Consider the following 19,733-nt stretch of genomic DNA (forward strand, 5'->3'; position numbering starts at 1 on the left):
GTGACCTCCTGGTATCTTTTCACCTCCTCCTCAGCTGTGGCAGATAATGATTTTGGTGGGGCTCCAACATCACCATAAGTCTGACCAAGCAAGTCTGTTAACCCACAAGACTTCCTCATCTTGGCTGGTATGAGAGGGGGTCTGAGATTTTGTTCAGTCTCGTCAGGTTTCTCATGATGTTCATGGGCTTCTGGCTCACAGATGGGCTGCTACCTCTGCTGCCTGAGCGTATGGGCGAAACACTTCACATGCAGGTATCCCGCTAGCTGAGTGGCAATTGTCATATTAGAAGCATTGTCGGTGACAACCACCAGATTTTTGTCGGCAATCCCCCATTCCTGTGCTGCATTTTGCAGGAGATTTGCAATGTTCGCTCCGGTGTGACTTTCATGTAATGTTCGAGTTTGGAGAACGTAAGACAGCAGCAGTTGCCAGTCCGCTGTGAGATAATGAGCTGTTATAGTCACATATGAATCCACAGCCCGCGAGGTCCATGCGTCGCAAGTTAATGCAACCCTTTCTGCTGTGCTCAAACTTTCCTCAACTTTACGCTTCACATCTATGTAGAGATTGGGTACGGCTGTGTCCGCGAAAAAACGTCGTGATGGTATCACATACCTGGGTTCCAGCGTCTTGATCATGTAAGAAAAGCCCTCGTTTTCCACAATGTTGTAAGAACGCAGGTCTTTGCAGATGAAGTACGTGATAGATTGTGTTATTTTCTTAGCTCGCTCTGAATTGGGAGATAGCTTTGCTAAGCTAAGAGTGTCCAGCGTTGGTTGATTTTTCAGTGGAGCTGATTCAGAGCTAGCTTTCCCGTCCGCGGTTAATGCTATTTTTGGATGGTGCCGTGTAAGATGGGCCCTCATGTTCGTAGTATTCCCAGAGTACTTTATTTTCATACGACACACCTTGCAAATCCCGTGTGTCATATCCATCTCATTTGTTCCATCCTTGTTAAAAAATCCAAAGTACGTCCAGACATTTGATTTAAACGCAGATGGCGCTTTCCTGATCTCTTTTTCTTCCTCCATCTTTGTTTGATCTATTTTCCCATGTGCTGACCTAACCTCTGCTGACCTCACTAGAGAAAAAGCTCAACCGCACCATCTGGTGGACTGGAAGTTTTTGGAACAAAATATCGATATCTGCTGTCCCTGTATCGATACATTATTAGCAAACAAAATATCACGATACTACGCAGTATCGATTTTTTCCACCACCTCTAATTTCCCACCATATTTGAACCAAACAACAGTGAAAAGTTATCATTGACAGCAATTATCAACACAACAGCAGCCGTGTGCTTAAATGGGTTTCAGATTCACCTGAGCCTTGTTACTTGTTCAGCAGGTGACAAAAATAAACTAAAATGAACCTTTGTGGCAGCAGCACACCCTTACATGAATCTATACAAGGAACACGGGCTGGAATTTGGACACACCTCTATCTGTTTTGGACAGAATGTTCAAGCTAGTAAATCAGATGCACACTCCCACTCTCCACACCACTTAAAACGAAATCTTTTGTTTACGCATTCCAAGAAATTTACTGTCGCGGATTTTTTAAAATGTATTTATTTTCTCTTATAAAAGTAATTCTCACCAGTGGGCCTATTTTTATGGAAGAGCGTAAATTAAATACAGGGTAGCAGTAGTCTTTTTTAATTTTTTTATAAACTGCAAACTACAATGGTAAATAAGATCAATAGTTGCATATAAATTACATATACATGTATGTTTTAAGAATAACATGTGTGCACCTCTATAACAAAACAGCACTGCCAAGAGGTCTTAAATCTTTTTACTGATCAGTGAATCTGTGTTTTTTAACTGTTGTTTCCAGAGAGTCAGAGACGGAGCTGAAGCCGCTGCCTAAGAAGAGCATTGACACAGGGATGGGTCTGGAGCGCCTTGTGTCTGTACTGCAGAACAAGATGTCCAACTATGACACTGACCTTTTCATACCGTACTTTGAAGCCATTCAGAAGGTACAGAAGTGTCAAGGATTTGTGCGAAAGAGAGAGAAGATCTATCCTTTACTTGACAGTTCAATGGAAGAGAAATTATGATTAGATTGGGCAAGATCCAGTAAATAGTAATAGCTACTGAATCAAAATATCAAAATTTATTCCTATAAATTAATCTGGTAGTATGAATCCACACAAAGTTGCCTTAACAGCAGCATTTATCAACGTGTTTATTTACATTAGAGGAAGACGTTTGGGGCCCACATATCTAACATTAAGAATATGATCTATTTCAGGGTACGGGTGCTCGACCTTACACAGGAAAAGTAGGTGCTGAGGACGCTGATGGTATCGACATGGCTTACCGTGTGCTTGCTGACCACGCCCGCACCATCACCATCGCCTTATCAGATGGCGGTCGGCCTGACAACACAGGAAGAGGGTAAGACATTGTTAATTGTTTAAATACTCAACAGACTTAACAGTAAGTAACATGATTGCTGCAAATGAAAAGTTTTGTGGAGCCTTTTTTTACACATCATTAAAATATTTTGTTGTTTCCACCATATTTAGCTATGTGTTAAGGAGGATCCTGCGCCGTGCGGTCAGATATTCTCATGAGAAGCTGGGCGCTCAGAGAGGCTTCTTTGCCTCTCTCGTGGATGTAGTGGTCGATTCCCTGGTGAGATTTTCTTTCCTTTGTAGTCCACGTAGGCATTACAGACACACAACTTGCTGTTGTTTGGGTTATTGTCATGAGGGTTACGTTAATTTTTAGCTGTTTTATTCTCTGATCTTGTAGTGTGACTGGGTTAATGTTGAAGACAGTTTTCCTCTTGCGTTTTTAAAAAGCATTTCCTACTTTAGAAGCCAAAAAAACATTTGTTCTTTTCTACCAAAACTAGTTTAATTCCATTTTTTTTATGCTTAATTGCATTTACTGGATGACAGCAGTGAATAGAATTCACTGCAGGAAGCATCCTTATTATTAATATTAGATTTCACATGAGATTTTGTTTTATATATTCTTAATTGTGAGGTGTGTATTTTGTATTTTTCAGTGTTGTGAAAAAACATGACTGTTTCAAAAAATCTTGGTGTTTAGTATTAGTTAATATATAACACTTAATAAACTCTAAATGATGTGTCTCTTTTTTTTTCTCCTCCTTTTCCGTTTCTTTCTTTCTTCCCCCCTCTCTGTCTACATCTCCATCTGTCTACTTTGACTGCATTTTCCAGGGTGAAGCATTCCCAGAGTTGAAGAAAGACCCAGAAATGGTGAAGGATATTATTAACGAGGAAGAGGCGCAGTTCCTTAAAACCCTCAGCAGAGGGCGCCGTATCCTGGATAGGAAGATAATGAGTCTGGCTGACACAAAGACAATCCCAGGTGAGAGTGCGGTGTTTAGTGTAATGTGTGTAACTTTCTTTTGAGAAGTTCACTGCTCTGTTTTTGTTACATCCTCCCTGAATTATCCTCGTCATTTTATCCTTTCTTCACCTTTCATCTGTCTTCACCACCCACATGACTTCTTCTTTTCTTGGCTCATTTTTCTGTCATTTCTTCCCTCCTTCAGTTGCTTTGTTTTCCCGCTTTTAATCCCATCAGAATTTGTTGGCATTATGGTTCAGTCTCTCCCTTCATCTTTTTGTCTGATTGTCATTCTCAATGCCTCAGAGCTTCTCAGATCAGTACAAAAATACTCACTAAAGGGAAGGAATTAGTTTGAAAAGCTAAAAATTCATCAGTTGACGTTTCACACTATAAATTCAAGCGACATAAAAATTGATGCGCATTCAGCTTTGCTTATAAACGTAACCCTCCAGGGTTGTTGGTGTACACTGTAATGGATTTTTTCAAAAGTTGTATACCTCAAGCAAACTAATATTTCTTCATTGTCACAAAGTGTGTCCAAATCATTACTGCACCCTGCAAACATAAGCTGCTACAAAGCAGTTTATTTGTGCTTTTCATGCTTTTACTTATCCAAACAATGCCTCCAGTCCATCAATATTTTTTTTATTGTCTGACTCAAGGACATAAGTGTTTAAGCAGTGTTGTTTCAGACACTCACACTTCTGTCTTTTCTCCCTCTCTCCATGCACACAGGTGACACAGCATGGTTGCTGTATGACACATACGGTTTCCCTCTGGACCTCACCTCCCTTATTGCTGAGGAGAAAGGCATGGAGGTTGACCTGGCTGGCTTCGAGGAGGAGAAGAAGGCTGCACAGGTGAGCAGATGATTGTTTGAAAATGGCCTTGACCGTCCCGACTCTACTGAGTCTCGCTAACTACCCTACTGTGCCACTCCTGTGGGTGCACTGTTTTGCTTTGTGTCAGCATTCTCCAGTACTGCACTGTAAGTCAGAATCAGGAGTCATGCACCTGCTGTTTAAATAAGCCTACATTTACTTTACAGCCCTGTGTGAATCCCTTGTTGTTTGATTAAGCCAAAAGATTGATTTGCTTTCCGTAAAACTGCAACCTCTGATTTCTATCCCACACATTTCATCGATTTTGTACGAGTCTCAAACCAATACTGCAGTTCTCCTCATTCCCACTTGGGGGAGTTTGACACAGAACACAATCACTCTACAATATCTCCTTAACCTTATATAGAGTTACCAGTTTATTAGATACACATGTGAAGCCTCAAACCAGTTTTTCTCAGCGTTTTAAAAAAATAGTATCACATAAGTACTTATTTATTATTCAAGTGTGTCTTGAAGAAGGAGAACAAATTTAGGAACATTGCAAACTTCAAATGTTCTCAGTGGTCTTTAACATGAGAAACTTACATTATCCAGAAAATATCTCATTACATTGCAATATAAAGTGCCTTGAGGCAACTGTTGTTGTGAATTGGTGCTAAATAAATAAAACTGAATTGAATAAATATACAGAAAAAGAAACTTGCAAAATATCTCATAAGTGGGATTTCTACACTTCTGGGTTTCTACAACTATACTGCATTGTCCTCTCTTTCCCCCAGATTTTGCTTCGTCATGGCTGTAATTTCTTCTCCCTTTATTCTTTTCCCCTCATCTTACTGAGCTGCATCCATTCTGCACTAAAGCACTACATGTTTTACAAATCCAATTGCTCATTTAACTGTTATGTGCTTAAGCAATGGATGCAGTCTGAGCCAGTTTACCTGAAATTTGTCTTGTGGCTGTCCCCTCACTTGTTGCTGTTTCCTTTTGTTTTTCTGAGTTGATTAACATTTATGTTGGCTAGAAATCAACATATGCATCTTTGAAACCTGTCTGTAAGAAACTGAGAGAGCTTATAATCTTGTAAAGAAAAGGAAAGAGAGCTCTCAAAGTGCTGCTTGGGTCTGATTTTGTGCCATCTCTGTAGCACTCCCGCAAAGTCACTCCATCTTCCACACTGATATAAATTAGGGCTGAACGATTATGGAAAATAATCTAATTGCGATTTTTTGCCCCAATATTGCGATTGCGATGCGATATGCGATTATTTTTTAAGGTCTTTGTCTTCTGTATTATTAAACAAAGACAAGCAATACATCATATAGTATGGCCAATACTATATTACATTAATTTTAAACTGTTCTTTCCTGGAAGACAGACCTCTGTTATGATGACATGAGGTGATGCATGAATTGATGACTGACATTTTTATTTAACTTCTTCAATCACAACAGTATATTTGAACATACACAATAGTTTATTTTTAGCTTACAAACATCTGAGCATAAAGTGCTGACAAGGAACCCTGGTGTAAACATTAAAATGAAAGTCAGTACAATGTGCAGATTGCAGAAATATACATAAAAAAAATCAGTGGCTTTACCACACTCAGTTTTTTGACATCTGTGAACTTAGACAGTCATTCAATTAAAAAATATTAAATAAATAAAACTAATAAATAAAAAATACACACATCTTACTGATCTCTGCAGTCAGTAACATTACACATAAAGTGCAAACATAATAGCAATTGTATAAACACACACACAAACACGCCTTTAAAATTTAAAGGCGTGAAATTGGACGGTCTAGCCTTCTGATTAGCGTCACCGCTGTCTCGGTGGAGTTTAATAAACTCGGCCGTCTGCTTCTTGCTATCTAAAATATAACCAGACACTGGTGTAAATTCTCGACTGTCTCATACTTCTGTTTAATAAGTTTTCTGTTTGACGTTTAGTCAGCTGTGTAAAAACCAAGGAGGAACCCACCCGGGGGATTAATAAAGTTTTATTTTATCTAATCTAATAACTTTAATCTCAGCCAAACCGATTTACTCACGAACAAACAAAACACTGAAAAAAGCCCAACAATAACATTTTTAGGTTGTCTAAGTGACTTATATATTACGTTTAACCCGAGCAGCGAAACTCCGCGGTGATCTGAAAATGATGTGCCGGGAGTTGTGCCGTTCTCGGCCGCATCAGTAACCCTCGAGCTCGCGGCTAGCTGTCGAGCTAGCCGGAGGGTAGCAGACGCCTCTGAAAACGTCGAAGCACTTTTGCAAATATGGGATATCTTGATAAACCGAGCAGATATTTGATGTTTACACAACTACTTTCTCGCCTGAAAATATGTTAAAAGTTTATTTTGTGACCCAGAAAGATTAGTATGAGTAATTTTAAAACTTAGTAGCGGCCGCCATTGCTGGAAACTGCAGTTTGGCTGGGCCGCGCTATGAATTCTGGGATATGGTAGTAATTTGGACAGCCTTCGGCGCGTCGCTGTGACGTAATCGGTCTACAAATGCGGCCTCAGGAGGATGCAGCCCATGAATTTGGACATGTCAGAGTATAATCGCAGCCTTTGCGGTTAGAAAATTGCACTTGATCATGTCGCGATATTATCGCAAATGCGATATATCGTTCAGCCCTAATATAAATGTAGAACGCTTAAAATTATTAGATATTGATGTAAATGTACAGGAATTTAACTCATTATATCTGCTACAGTTCTGGGAACTGATTGAATGCATGAATTATGCACAATCTTGCACAGTCATTATTTAACAAACGTCTAATCTTTATTGAATGATTATACCAGGCAAATTGTGATTGTCTTTGCTATCAGTCATTCTGTAATTATGTAAAATTTTAATTGTAAATGTTTCTGTATTTTGGGGGTTATGACTGAGCATAAGTCTGTGTTTGTGTGTGTGTAGTTGAAGTCCCAGGGTAAGGGCGCGGGAGATGAGGACCACATCATGTTGGACATCTACGCCATCGAAGAGCTGAGAAACAAGCAGATACCCGCCACAGATGACTCTCCCAAATACAATTATACCTCAGATGAAAACGGCAACTACCGTAAGTGATGCATAGAAAAGCACTATATAACAAGTCCATTTACCTTTTAAAGTCAACTGATCTGTATCCTAATATTGTACCCAGAGTTCCAGCAAACCTCAGCTACAGTGCTTGCCCTCCGTCACGACCGCGCCTTCTGCGATGAGGTGACCACGGGTCAGGAGTGCGGCGTGGTGCTGGACCAGACGTCCTTCTACGCAGAGCAGGGTGGACAGACGTTTGATGAAGGCTACATGCTCAGAGAGGATGACAGTACAGAGGATGTAAGTGCAATAAAAATAAATTGAGGGAAACAACACCTAGGTTCATGTGCTTTTTACACTTCTGTAATGAGCTCTGTTAATCCTGTTTGCGTTGTAAAAAAGAGCTTTGATAGTTTCCCTTCATTAGGGTAATTGTCACAGTTGGAGTTTGTTTTTCCTCCCGAACACATTGCAGGTACAGAGAAATCGAGCTTTACCTTTTGTCAACTTTTAACTGGGCGGATGAGAATTGCACAGTCTATCTTCAAAGCTAACACATTTGTTCAAATAGCACTTCTGGATCTGATAGCTGCTGGAAATCATGGCCGTGAGCAAACAGCCCATCTGCTTGGCGAAAAAGCCTGCGAAATGAATTATCATAGTTCTTACAGAAGAATGGACAAAAGATAATAAATTGTTCTTGTCTCTCGTCCATAACTGAGAACTTGAATGGCATGAAAACATTCATATCAGTTTTAGCAGAACATCTGTGGGGGGGGGGATCCATTCAAATGCCAGCACTTCATTTCTTTTGTATGTCTTTATGTATTCTCGTAATTCTCATATTTGCTGAGAATGTGGGAACTTTCTATAAAGAGCTTTTAACTTATTAAGTCATCATGTTCTCCAAAATATTTAATCTCATAGACACACAAATCATCAGACTGCCTTCAGTTTTTCTTTTTGCCTATGAAAACTTTTGTTTGAATGTACTCTTCTGCTTTTTGCAGCGCATGGAGTTCTCGGTGAAGAATACGCAGGTTCGAGGAGGTTACGTTCTCCATGTGGGTACAGTCTATGGCACACTGAAAGTTGGAGACCGTGTCACCTTACACGTAGATGAGGTGAGAATTGAAACCGGGATATTGACCCTATTTTTTTAAAAACAAACAAACAAACAAAAAAAAGCCAGCTAAGTAAAAGAGATTCTAGGTAGGTTGAGCTTTATGTAGAGCTTTATCTATCCACACACACTTTCCAGGCTCGCCGTAGACCCATCATGAGCAACCACACTGCCACACACATCTTGAACTTTGCCCTGCGTGGGGTGCTAGGGGAGGCAGACCAGAGGGGCTCCCTGGTTGCCCCCGATCGCCTGCGCTTTGACTTCACTGCTAAAGGTGCTCTCAGCACTGATGAGATCCACCGGACTGAGGAGATCGCTTGTACCATGATAAAAGATGCTAAGGTCAGTGGATGGAGTGAAATCACCAGCCAGTCTTATGAAGAGAAAAAAATGTTGATCCTCACAGACTTTTTTTAATATTAATATTGGATTTGAACTTTCCAGCCTGTGTACGCAATGGAAGCAACCCTCGCAGAAGCCAAAGCGATTCAGGGTCTGCGCGCTGTATTCGATGAGACATACCCCGACCCGGTCCGTGTCGTGTCTGTTGGCATTCCTGTCCCAGAACTGCTGGCCGACCCCAACAGTGCTGCTGGCTCCCTCACCTCCATCGAGTTTTGTGGTGGAACGTGAGTATGACACTTGTTTTCAGTCTTTGTGCATTTCTGCTCACACTTGACGGGGAATGCAAATCAACCACATGGCTGTTAGCGTTGTTGGGTCAACTCAGCGTGGTTTCCTCTTAACAAAAAGTTTTTATATGTGATGGGTCTAAGGAAGCCCGTTTCCACCACTAAAAAAAAGTAACTCTTTCTCGAAATTTTGAATTATTTTCTCAAAATTTCGAGTTAATACGTTTCGAGAAAAGTAACTTGAAATTTCGAGTTAGCGGTGTGGATATGTCAAACACCCTTTAGACTTATGTATTAAAGTGCTCAATTTGAGCCAATTGTTTAAATTCATCAGATTTTTTTTCAGTATTATTTTGTTTTTCTTTTATTATTCAACCATTTGGATTTTAAGTCTTACATTTAGGGGCAACTGTGTCAGCAGCACCTACTAGGCTTCAGCCTGAGCTGAACTGAAGACTGCGTTTCTGATAATGGATCTATATGAAAAATAATATGGCTGTTTTTTGTGGTACAGTCTTCCAACAAGTTATAATTATAGTATTATTTTTTATGCCTGTTATTAGCAGGGTATCTGTATCTGTGCGTTGTCCCCATTCTTTAAAAAAAAAGAAAAAGAAGCTCGCTAAGCTTGCTATGGTAGGGACCAACACACTAATGTTTAGACTTTAAAATGTGGACTCCAGTGGTAGATAGAGTAATAGCTATAGCTGTGTTTAATATACGGTTTATGGCTTGGACCCTTCAACCTCAGATTGTACAGTTTGGTGCTGGATCTCAGGTTCTATCGCTAACTATGTTATTGATGGGTTTCTTGTCTGTGATTTAAATCAGTTGCAGCCGTTCCCCATGAATAATGGACTCTAATTGTCAGTTTCTCAACAGTTTCTCAAACAGAGAAAATGGCCTTCTGTTAGTGTTTGCCCAAAAACCTCAAACCAGTTTTTCTCAGCTTCACTCCTTTAGTTTGGAGAGCTGCCTCATTCATTATCATGTTGTGATAATGAATGGTGACAATGCCTATTTGTTTAACAGTGTATTTCACAGATGTTAGTGATGTTTGGGAAAATGCACGGGGGGGAAAATGAGCAGAACGACAACATGTGGCAGGATGAAAAATCCAAGCATGCTAACATTTTTCTTAATTTGATATGCTGCATTGATTCAAGTGTGTTTGCCGTGCCATTACTGTGTGTGCGCCCTGAGTGGAATCAAGTGTGCAGCGCGAACACATCAGTGTACAAAAGTCCAAATACGCGCATTTGCATTGGGCCGATAGTTTTCAGACCAGCCCAGGGGCGGTGTGTAAAGTGGAAAGCGTTAATTGGATTTGTGCATCTTTATGGTGAGACGAGCGTGTCCCTGTGCAGACAGAGGCCTGGAACATTTCGTCAAGCTCAATCCACTGATTAGACTTGCTCCACTGACTCGTACAGTGTCTGCTCCTGGCTGTAAAATTCACCTGAATGCCCAGACATCTCCGCTCTTTCACACGTTGTGTTATAGCCTGGCTTTTTATGCCATTTTGTGCTGCAGGAGCCAATATTCCGAGCTACATTTGATGCAAAGGCTGCGAGGGTCGGTTCAGATTTTAAGCATCGCAAAAGACATTTGCATTAAGCCCATTCTATCTTCTTTTTTTGGTTTTAATTGCACATCCTTCCATCTCAAGCTGCTTCAGGTTTCAGTAAACTGTTGGTGTGCTTCTTGATGCTGTCTTTGATGTTGTTTTAATCTGCAGCCACTTCAAAGAGCCTCTCATTCCTGCTGCTGTTGTTTGGTAATGTTTTCCTCTCCCTCTGCTCCTCATCCTTTGCTCCTGCTCGCCCCTCTCCTACTTCTCATCTGCCTCCCGCAGTTGTGTAACGTTTTTGTTTTCTGTTATCCACAGCCATCTGCAGAACTCGGGTCACGCCGCGCCGTTCGTCATCGTCTCAGAGGAGGCCATCGCTAAGGGCATCCGCCGCATCGTTGCAGTGACAGGAACAGAGGCCCAGAAGGTCAGGACACACACACACAGCTTACACTTACTGATGTACTCGCTCAAAGCGTTACACTCATGTACTCACTTCCACCCCCACATACAGAGAAGGGTTTAGACAACATTTTAAAGACGGTAGCCCCACAGAGGGGCGGGGGTATCTTGATGGTGAAATGTTCACACTGGTAACTACAAACACGACTGATTAAAGGAAAATTTGTCCCAGACAAAGCGACCTTTGGGTTTCTGTGATGAAACTTGAATGAATGTTGGGGTGAACACTGTAGTAGAAAGAAGAATGTAGCACCCCTCTCTCTTCAGGCCCACAGGACAAATTTACTATTTTTAGACAATTAGTCTTTCATCTTTTCCACCAGTCGTCTTCTCTTCTCATTCTTCCTCCTCGTGTTTCTTTGCCCTTTTTGATCTTTGCCCCTGCCTCCCTCCTCACTCTGCTGTGTCGCATATCCATCAGGCTCAAAGGAAAGCTGATGCCCTGCGCCAGTCTCTGTCTGCCCTTGGAGACAAGGTGAAGCAGCAGACAAGCCCAAACAAGGACATACAGAAAGAGATTGCTGACATGACTGAGGTAAATGGGATGTTTGGTTTAGAGAGACGTTCTGAGGCAAATAAAAAAAATTGTGAAAAAATTGCAAATTGCGCTGTGGTAACATCTCCGTCTCCTCTGCAGTCGATAGGCACCGCTGTAATCTCTCAGTGGCAAAAGGATGAGATGAGGGAAACCCTGAAGGGCCTGAAAAAGACCATGGATGACTTGGACCGCAACTACAAGGCTGACATCCAGAAGAGGGTTCTGGAGAAGACGAAGGAGGTGATTGAAAGCAACCCAAACCAGCCGCTGCTCATCATGGAGATGGAAACTGGAGCCTCAGCTAAGGTGAGAGTCAAGACAGAATATTTTTGGGAAGGCAAGTCTAAAAATCAGTAGCAGAATTCTTATAAATCTCTTTATGTGTTATTCCATAAAAGAACCATGTCCTTGTTGGATATACAGAGCATAAAGAGAGAGCAAATTTATAATCCAATCCCCGAGACTTCATCAGCATCCTGTACAGAAATAAATTAGGAGTGCAAACAGTATTAAAATTCACTTTATCTCTGCACATTTTCTCAGGCTCACTTAGCTTATCTCATTGTGTTATTGCCACGGGACTAAATCAGCTCTGTGGCCCATTAGTTGTGACCTTGAGACATCAATAGTGCTGATTAGGAGATGTTTTTTATTCTTCTCTTCCCACTTCCTTTTACCCCTCTTTACATCCCTCTTTCCTTCTTCCTCTCTCAGGCTCTGAATGAGTCACTGAAGCTGCTGAAGTCGCAGTCCCCTCAGACAGCTGCGATGCTCTTCACTGTAGACCCAGATGCTGGCAAGATCACCTGTTTGTGTCAAGTCCCACAGGTATCGTTCAGTGACATATGCTAGAAGCCTTGCTCTGAGCATTTTCCATGAATTTAACCCTCCGCTTTCCACCCTCCACCTTTCTTCTCTGCAGGATGTGGCTAACCGTGGCCTGAAGGCCAGCCAATGGGTTCAGGAGCTGTGTCCCCTGCTGGACGGCAAGGGAGGCGGCAAAGACATGTCTGCACAGGCCACGGGCAGGAACACACAGTGCCTGCAGGAGGCGCTCCAGATGGCCAACGAGTTTGCACGGCTCAAACTGGGGGAGAACTAAGAGGCGCGAGGGTGGGGTCTGTGTGGGAGGTGCGGTTACAAACATATCGGGGAGTGAAGTGGAAATTAGTCTGAAATCTTCAAACATCCTGTCTTCGTTTTCCTCTCCTCTTTTAGACTTAGAAAGGCTGGAAAACTAGCAAAACTCAACCACTGATGCTCAGCCAGCAATAAATGAGCCACTCGTCTTTACTTTCTGCTTTGCCCTGTTAAAACTCGTCTCTCTGGGAATAACTTGAACACATAAGATCCACTCAAAACTGGAGGATGGCAGATGATTTCTACTTTCCTGTTTCCAACTCATTTTTGCATGCAGAGGAAAAGAAAAGGGACATACATTTGATGTAGCCTCCTACAAGTACTGTGCAGCTCAGAAAAATTGACAAAAAATTCCCACCTTGGAGCACAAAGTGGGCTTTCGACATACCACCATCCTGCCTCCATGTTTAGTTTCATCTCACTGTAGTCCTGTTTGTTTAGAAACAAGCCCCCAAGGCACTTTGTCCTTCTTTTGGCTTCCTGTACCACTTGGGCTCAGGAATAACAGTAAAGTTGACCCAGCTTGGACACAGTATAAATAATGTCTATCCTTTATTGGCAGAAAGCAGTTTGGCTCCGTCCATGTGTATGACAAAAGCCTGTGTGCTCTCCTGTGATTAGCTGGACTTGAGTTGTACAGTACATGCAGTAGCTGTATTATAGTCTTCAAATAACAAGCCATTTTCTGACATGTAATAAAATAATGGGTTTAATTTAGTAAATTAAGAATTCACTAACTGTAAAATGATCACGAACATGTCTAGTAACCAATCTTTGCAATTTCATGCTGCTGACATTTAATATTGATTAATTAAATGCAGAAAGTTTTGTTATTGTATCTGCTTCCTGTCACTGAAATGTCACGCTATGGGATGGAATAAATACAGCTGACAAATGCCACATGTCTGTGTCATTCCTGGTAGATCTGTGATGAACTTTGGGTTATTCATTTCAGATGGACTGTTATGGATTTGAGATTGATCTAAACTCCAAGCACTGTTCATAAACTGTACGTAAAAGATGGCTGTAGCTTCCACGTCTCAGTGTCTAATGACCAGCAGGGGGCGACTCCTGTGGTTGCGTAGAAATCTGCAGGAAAACAGCCCTTTATGATTGAACAGTTGCTAATGTATGAGCTTCACATTCAAATCCAGCTCTCACTGGATTAAAAAAGATAAGAGTGTGACAGCCAAAACTCAAATTGAGGTTATCTCTTATAGTCTATTGATACTGACACAATCAGCTACTAAACAAAAATGTGACCCAATATGACCTGTTAAAAGAAGTGAGAGTTGCATACCTTGTACAAGCTTTTGTTGCTGACACTATATCAGCACTGATTTATTATCATTACAAATCCTTTGACCATTTGGCATCACAAACACAGCATCAGGCCTTAACCTCATCTTTCATGAAGCTTTTATTTGTACAATGCCATAAGATACAAAGAGTCTGTTCACATATCATATAGATGTTTGAGTGCAGTAAATACACGTTGTCCAAAAGGTATTCCTACCAAGGAATGAGACATTAAAGCCGGACTAGACAATGACAAATCCATACAGCAATAACAGGAAACCGTCCACATGGAGAGGTCTTAACCCTCCAAACGTTAGTGTTTAAATATCTGACTACTCGTTTTGTTGTTGCGACAGATGCATTCACTAAGCAGCCTTTAAGCCTACTTTATAAGACTGGTGTTTTGTCTAGCTCACTGTAGAGTACTGGGACAACAGCTAACGGAGGTATGTATGAGTGTTGGCGTTACAATCCACAGAGACAGTCTGACATGGGCTGTCTGCAGCTCACTGACTGTTGCTGCTGCTGCTGCTGCTAAAGAGCCGTTTCTGTTCAGTGCAGACCAGTGAACTGATGAGGAAGGAGCAGCTTGTGGCTGTTCCCACCTCAGCAGGCTGGCAGGAGGAGCCGGCGATGTAACGATGCCAACAGCCAGCACTGGCAGTGTTTTGATCATGATGTATTTGTTCCTACAAACTCTTTTTCAAACAGCCAGGGCAATGTCTGTCCCTACTGCACAAAGCTATTCTCCATTACTTCAGAGTGACACAGAGATTCAACCACAGCAAATGGAAAGAAACAGAACGAGGCAAATGAATTAAACTATTAATCCGGCACAGGTTATCTATCATTTACCTCTGCTAGACAACCACAAATTGATCCAATTTTATTTGTTCCTGTCAAATTAAGTAATGATTTAAGAATTTTTTTTTTTTTTTGACAAAAACTCAAATTGCCTCATCTGTCCTCATACCAGTGCCTCTAAAGCTCATTTATTAACATGCTGCATCTTCTTTGTTTAATCATTAAAGACTAAAACCTGTCTATGGGAACATAGACTGTATATAAAAGATGGGCATAGCTTCGGGTTTAAAGAGAGCGCCAATGGATAAATATGTTAAATCTGAATTCTCATCCAGCACATTTTTAAGTACCTTTATTGTGAGTCAATGGTCTTAACTGTTAGCTGAAAACATAATGTTCATTTTGCAAATTATGGTTCCAATTAGTTTCCAGAATAACGAAGCGGTGTTTATCTCCTGTGCAACGGACACGTGGTGAACCAACGAGCAGTGTCCACCAGATATGGCCTGCTCTTAAAACTGCTGGTTTCAAAAACGCTCATCTCATTCACTAACAAATGAGTGATGTCACACTGGCCACTTCTTTCTTCTATAAACAGTCTTTGGGTTCCACCCCACCTGAATTTCCTCCACTGGTCCCGCTTCCAAACTGTCTGTTCATATTAATGGGTAGAAAATACGTGGAGCACAAAGGGGTTCAGATTCCATCTTTCAGGGAAAAACAGTTTTCTTACTAAATGTGTAACACTAAAACAAAGCACTCAAAAGCACCAGTCTGCATTATGTTAGCTTCATTAGTTTTCGGTTCAGTGCCCGGCAACAATTTGCCGTATTGCTGCATGGGAGCCAAATCTCCTAATCCATGTTGGTGAAAGCAGGTCAGTCCACAATTAAAATCATTATAACTCAAACATTAACCTACAGTTTGGTAGGTTTTGGTAGAGTTTTCAGATTTTCCCTTTAAAATTTCTGTATGTGACGCTATAAACATTATTGTCCAGCTTCCTTTTTTTCGCTGATCTGGTGTTTTGAAATGGTCTTAGTTCCCTTCACTCATTCTTTTTGATTACCCCATAAACAATGCAGCCAATTCGTTTAATGTGCCTCTGTTTCTATCCACGAAAATGGAAAGTGTGGTAAACTCCCCGTGCAGCGTCACAAAGCTCGATAACATAGTTTCAGGCGATCAGTAATTGGGTGATGTTTGTGGCTTCACCGAGCAGCAGCACATGACACGTGAGACAAAACTGAGTAAAAATAGTCCTGGATGTATCGGGGACCTGGATTCCACTGACAGCACGAACAAATCAGCTTTTAGCACAGGGATGGTCGGGGTAGTCCGATCTAAAATTATTGTATAATTGTATTAAATCAGTCCAGTTTAAACTCAGCATTTTCTGTAAGTCAGCCTCAGTGAGCCACGCAATCAAATTTCACAGCCTAGCACAAGCACACAAGCACAAATTTAACTGAAATGCTGTCAGTCGTTTCCTACAAAGTTACAACACAGAACCTAACCAGAAAACTGGTTCTCCAGGAGAAAAGAAAAATGAGTGTATTGGGTCAGAGAAAAGACCTACTTTAGGTTAGAAATACTACAGGGAACACTCAGATCTGTGTCATGTAGGTGGAGGGAAAAACTCCACACTAATCTAGGCTGGTACACCCGAAAGGGATCGCCCTGCCACTTATCTCTTTCTATCACGATGTTCAGGTCTACAGCTGTGAGCCAGGAAGCTGAAAAGTGTTACCGGAGAGCAACATAAATAATGTCTGCATAAAAGCCACATTATCTCCAAAACAATTTACACATTCATTCTGAATGTGGCAGCTGACGATTTTAACCCCTTAGCAGTCCTACAAATTTACAATTAGTCCCCTAAACCATCCAATGTACCGTGGGCGGTACGTCCGACTGCTAACAGGTTAAGAAAACACCGAACCAGGGTCAAGTTCACCACAGAAGCAGTACAGTGATACGTCTACGATTTTAGCTGCTTTGTTATCATCTGCATCTGCTGTTTTACACTCGTGGCGTGCTTCAAAACAGACAAGAACAGGACAGGTACCCGCAGAGTCGCGGACTAGAATAAAGCAGATTCAAGCGCTCTCTGTCTGCCGTCTATCTTGCCTCACGAGTATCTACCCTGTGTCCCAAAAAGAAGCAAAGGGCCCAATATGAATTCACCGTGAGTCACGCTGCATCACGAGTTTACATCTCTCCCTCAACCATCTTTAGAAAACAATGACAGTAAGGAGTGAACACCAGGGGACGTTTGTACCGTGACCAGAAGGCAGAAGAGCGTGTTTCATGAAGGTGTGTGCATGTACAGCTCAGAAGGCACAGTTCTCAGCCAGAAGATGTGCATGTGTGTGCTTTTGTGTGCACGTGTTTGTGGGAAAAAATGGCAAATGGTAGCAGGTGTGTGTTGCCGATGGAGCAGCTGTAGGCGAGAGGATGTCCAGCAGCAGGACAAGGCACGAAAGCATGAGTGTACACGTGTGTGTGTGTGTGTGAGAGAGAGATAAAGAGTGTCCAGAATCAGCCACAGCAACACCAAAACATCCTGTAAAATCTGTTATGTGCAAAGAAGAAGAAAAACACTGAAATCAAGTACAATGACAATACAGTAATACACCAACGGAGCTCATATCAGAAGCACAGGCACAGCTTAAAGTGGACCTCTTATGCTCATTTCCAGCTCCATGTTTGTTGTGTTTTTATTCTTGGGCTCTCACAATAGCCTTTAATGATTTATAGCTCAAAGTAATCTTTATTTATCATATACTGGGTCTTCAGCTTGCCACTGAAAACAACCAGTGTTGGCTCTTTTCCCTTTAAGCCAGCTTTCTTCTGATTAGCTGAGACGAACAAATTAGGCACAGACCCCCCATAACTGTCTGAAACTGGGTGATTAGAGCAGGCTGAAGCTTTTTTCACCTCAGTGCTTGAAATTTTGGCCATGTTTGATATGAGCATCCACTTCTGTAACAGTATATATATATATATATATATGACAGAAAATTAGGTAAAGCATAATGGGTACTCTTTAATCGTTCTCAGTAAGAATGTTGGTTAAAGTACATGTAAAATGTAAAACAGCTAATAAGAACATACCTCAGTAATAATGTCAGGGGATGATATCCCCGAAGTTATAACAACAATCGCGGAGAGATGTGATTGTTCTCTCACACAGGTCTTATTTCACATGGATGAAGCAGGTGCTGCAGAAGTTGGCGCTCACAGTTCCTACGCAGCTTCTATTGACAAATCTTCATAACCATTTTTAGGGGGGTGTCAGATTTGGTATTTTAACTCAGCGCATGCCACATTATGAGTCACTAAATACACGCTGACTCATAAAGAAAAATATTCAAGCTGTACCTAGCACTTTTCTCACAGAGCAGCATGCTCTATGAGTCTGTATGTGCTGTTTGCCCTGGGTTAAAATAGGAAGGCCGGATGTGGAAAAATGTGAGATGAAACAAAACAAAAAACATAAAAACACTGCTGGTGAATTTTGGGAACCTCATAGAGCAACAGCGGCGACAGGGCCTGCAGAGGTTTTGTTTCTCTGTAAGCATATCCTGCAGATCTAACAGCCCAGCTCAATGCTTTTTCCTATTCGTAAAACATTAACAAAGCTGATTTAAACACAAAACAAAACAAAAAAACTAAACGCCATCGGCAGGGAAAACCATTATATTACTACATTTTCTAATTTTAGATGTATGAAAACAGGACACGCTGCTCCATAATGTTGCTTGTGGTCAAAAACTCCACAGGATGCCTTTAACTCTGAATGTTGTTGGTTTCCTCATAAATATTTAATACTATTTTTGAAATATGTAAATTTGAAACTAAGTGTTTAGACCCTTTAAGTAATTTATGACTTACAGTTTGACAACTCACCACTGAATCGAGCCTGTGACTGACAGAAATATTATCAAAAAAATTTAAAGAAAATGTTAAAAGGGGCCATTAATGCTCATTTTCTGTTGTGGTTTCTGCTTGATTAGCAGTTTAAAAAATGTTTTCAATAATTTACCTTATACTGGCCCTTTAAATATTTCGAATTTCCCAGAGGAACCCACCCGAGGGATTAATAAAGTTCTATCTTATCTTATCTTATCTTATCTTAAATAGCCACCCAGCGCATCATCTAAATGAAACATTCTGGCCTCTTTGTTGTGATTGGCTGTCTTGCACCCTTGCCTTCTTATCTGGTTGTTCAGTGATGACGCGACGAATCCTACTTCCGGGTCTAAAGTAGTCTGCGTTTAATATGGCTTTTGTGTTGTTAACATGTTTAATGTTATGTATTTTCTTCTATTTGATCTCAAAAAGCTCCTAAAACAGTCAGTGATCACTGTTGACCTCCCTCGGCTTTTATTACCACTAATCATTTATTTAAGCTCAGTTTTTAAAACCTTAGGATGTAACTACAGCCCAGCCCATGCAGCAGTATATGAATGACTAATTTCGTATTGTGGATGGATTATCTCAGTTGTTCTCCTGGCTGAAGTTTGGTCCTTTTACAGCATCCTGCCATGCAATTACATTTGTTCCTGACCACCGAGAACACTCATGTTAACTTTTATCGAGTGGAAAAAAAGTTAGCTTGTTTATATTATGCTAACATAGCTGTGTCGCTAGCAGTCACGTAGCACATCATTATATACCAGCTAGCCAAACTTCAGTAACCCTACAAACGTCACTGCTGTTTAGTTTTCTCTTCATTTATGCTGGAAGTGATAGCAGAGCTGTACGTTTTAATTTGTTTCCAAAACCCCGCAGTCAGGACATGCTATATTGTATTTAGATAGAAGCTAGCGAGCTAACTCCCTGCTAACTTCTAACTCCGTTAAATGTCATAAATTCAGTTTTCATGGATGCCTGGATGTTAAACTCAATTGTTACACCTGGTAGA

The 19,733-nt window shown here is 41.1% G+C and overlaps 1 protein-coding gene across 1 annotated transcript in view; it reads left to right on the forward strand.

Moving 5' to 3' along the window:
* aars1 (alanyl-tRNA synthetase 1) overlaps window positions 1-13,600 on the forward strand; it is a 20,147-nt gene extending 6,547 nt beyond the window's left edge. The window contains exons 6-20 of the mRNA XM_005750653.1: window positions 1,846-1,990; window positions 2,266-2,411; window positions 2,543-2,651; window positions 3,209-3,359; window positions 4,080-4,204; window positions 7,125-7,269; window positions 7,354-7,532; window positions 8,243-8,356; window positions 8,494-8,700; window positions 8,803-8,987; window positions 10,879-10,987; window positions 11,444-11,557; window positions 11,660-11,866; window positions 12,275-12,388; window positions 12,483-13,600. Of these exons, the coding sequence (XP_005750710.1) occupies window positions 1,846-1,990; window positions 2,266-2,411; window positions 2,543-2,651; window positions 3,209-3,359; window positions 4,080-4,204; window positions 7,125-7,269; window positions 7,354-7,532; window positions 8,243-8,356; window positions 8,494-8,700; window positions 8,803-8,987; window positions 10,879-10,987; window positions 11,444-11,557; window positions 11,660-11,866; window positions 12,275-12,388; window positions 12,483-12,662 (2,230 nt within the window). The 3' untranslated portion in view covers window positions 12,663-13,600. The remainder of the gene's footprint in view (window positions 1-1,845; window positions 1,991-2,265; window positions 2,412-2,542; window positions 2,652-3,208; window positions 3,360-4,079; window positions 4,205-7,124; window positions 7,270-7,353; window positions 7,533-8,242; window positions 8,357-8,493; window positions 8,701-8,802; window positions 8,988-10,878; window positions 10,988-11,443; window positions 11,558-11,659; window positions 11,867-12,274; window positions 12,389-12,482) is intronic.
* Window positions 13,601-19,733: the final 6,133 nt, after the last annotated feature.

This window comes from Pundamilia nyererei, unplaced genomic scaffold (assembly GCF_000239375.1).
Source record: "Pundamilia nyererei isolate P.nyererei 1_Seehausen unplaced genomic scaffold, PunNye1.0 scaffold00283, whole genome shotgun sequence".
NCBI classification, from domain to species: domain Eukaryota; kingdom Metazoa; phylum Chordata; class Actinopteri; order Cichliformes; family Cichlidae; genus Pundamilia; species Pundamilia nyererei.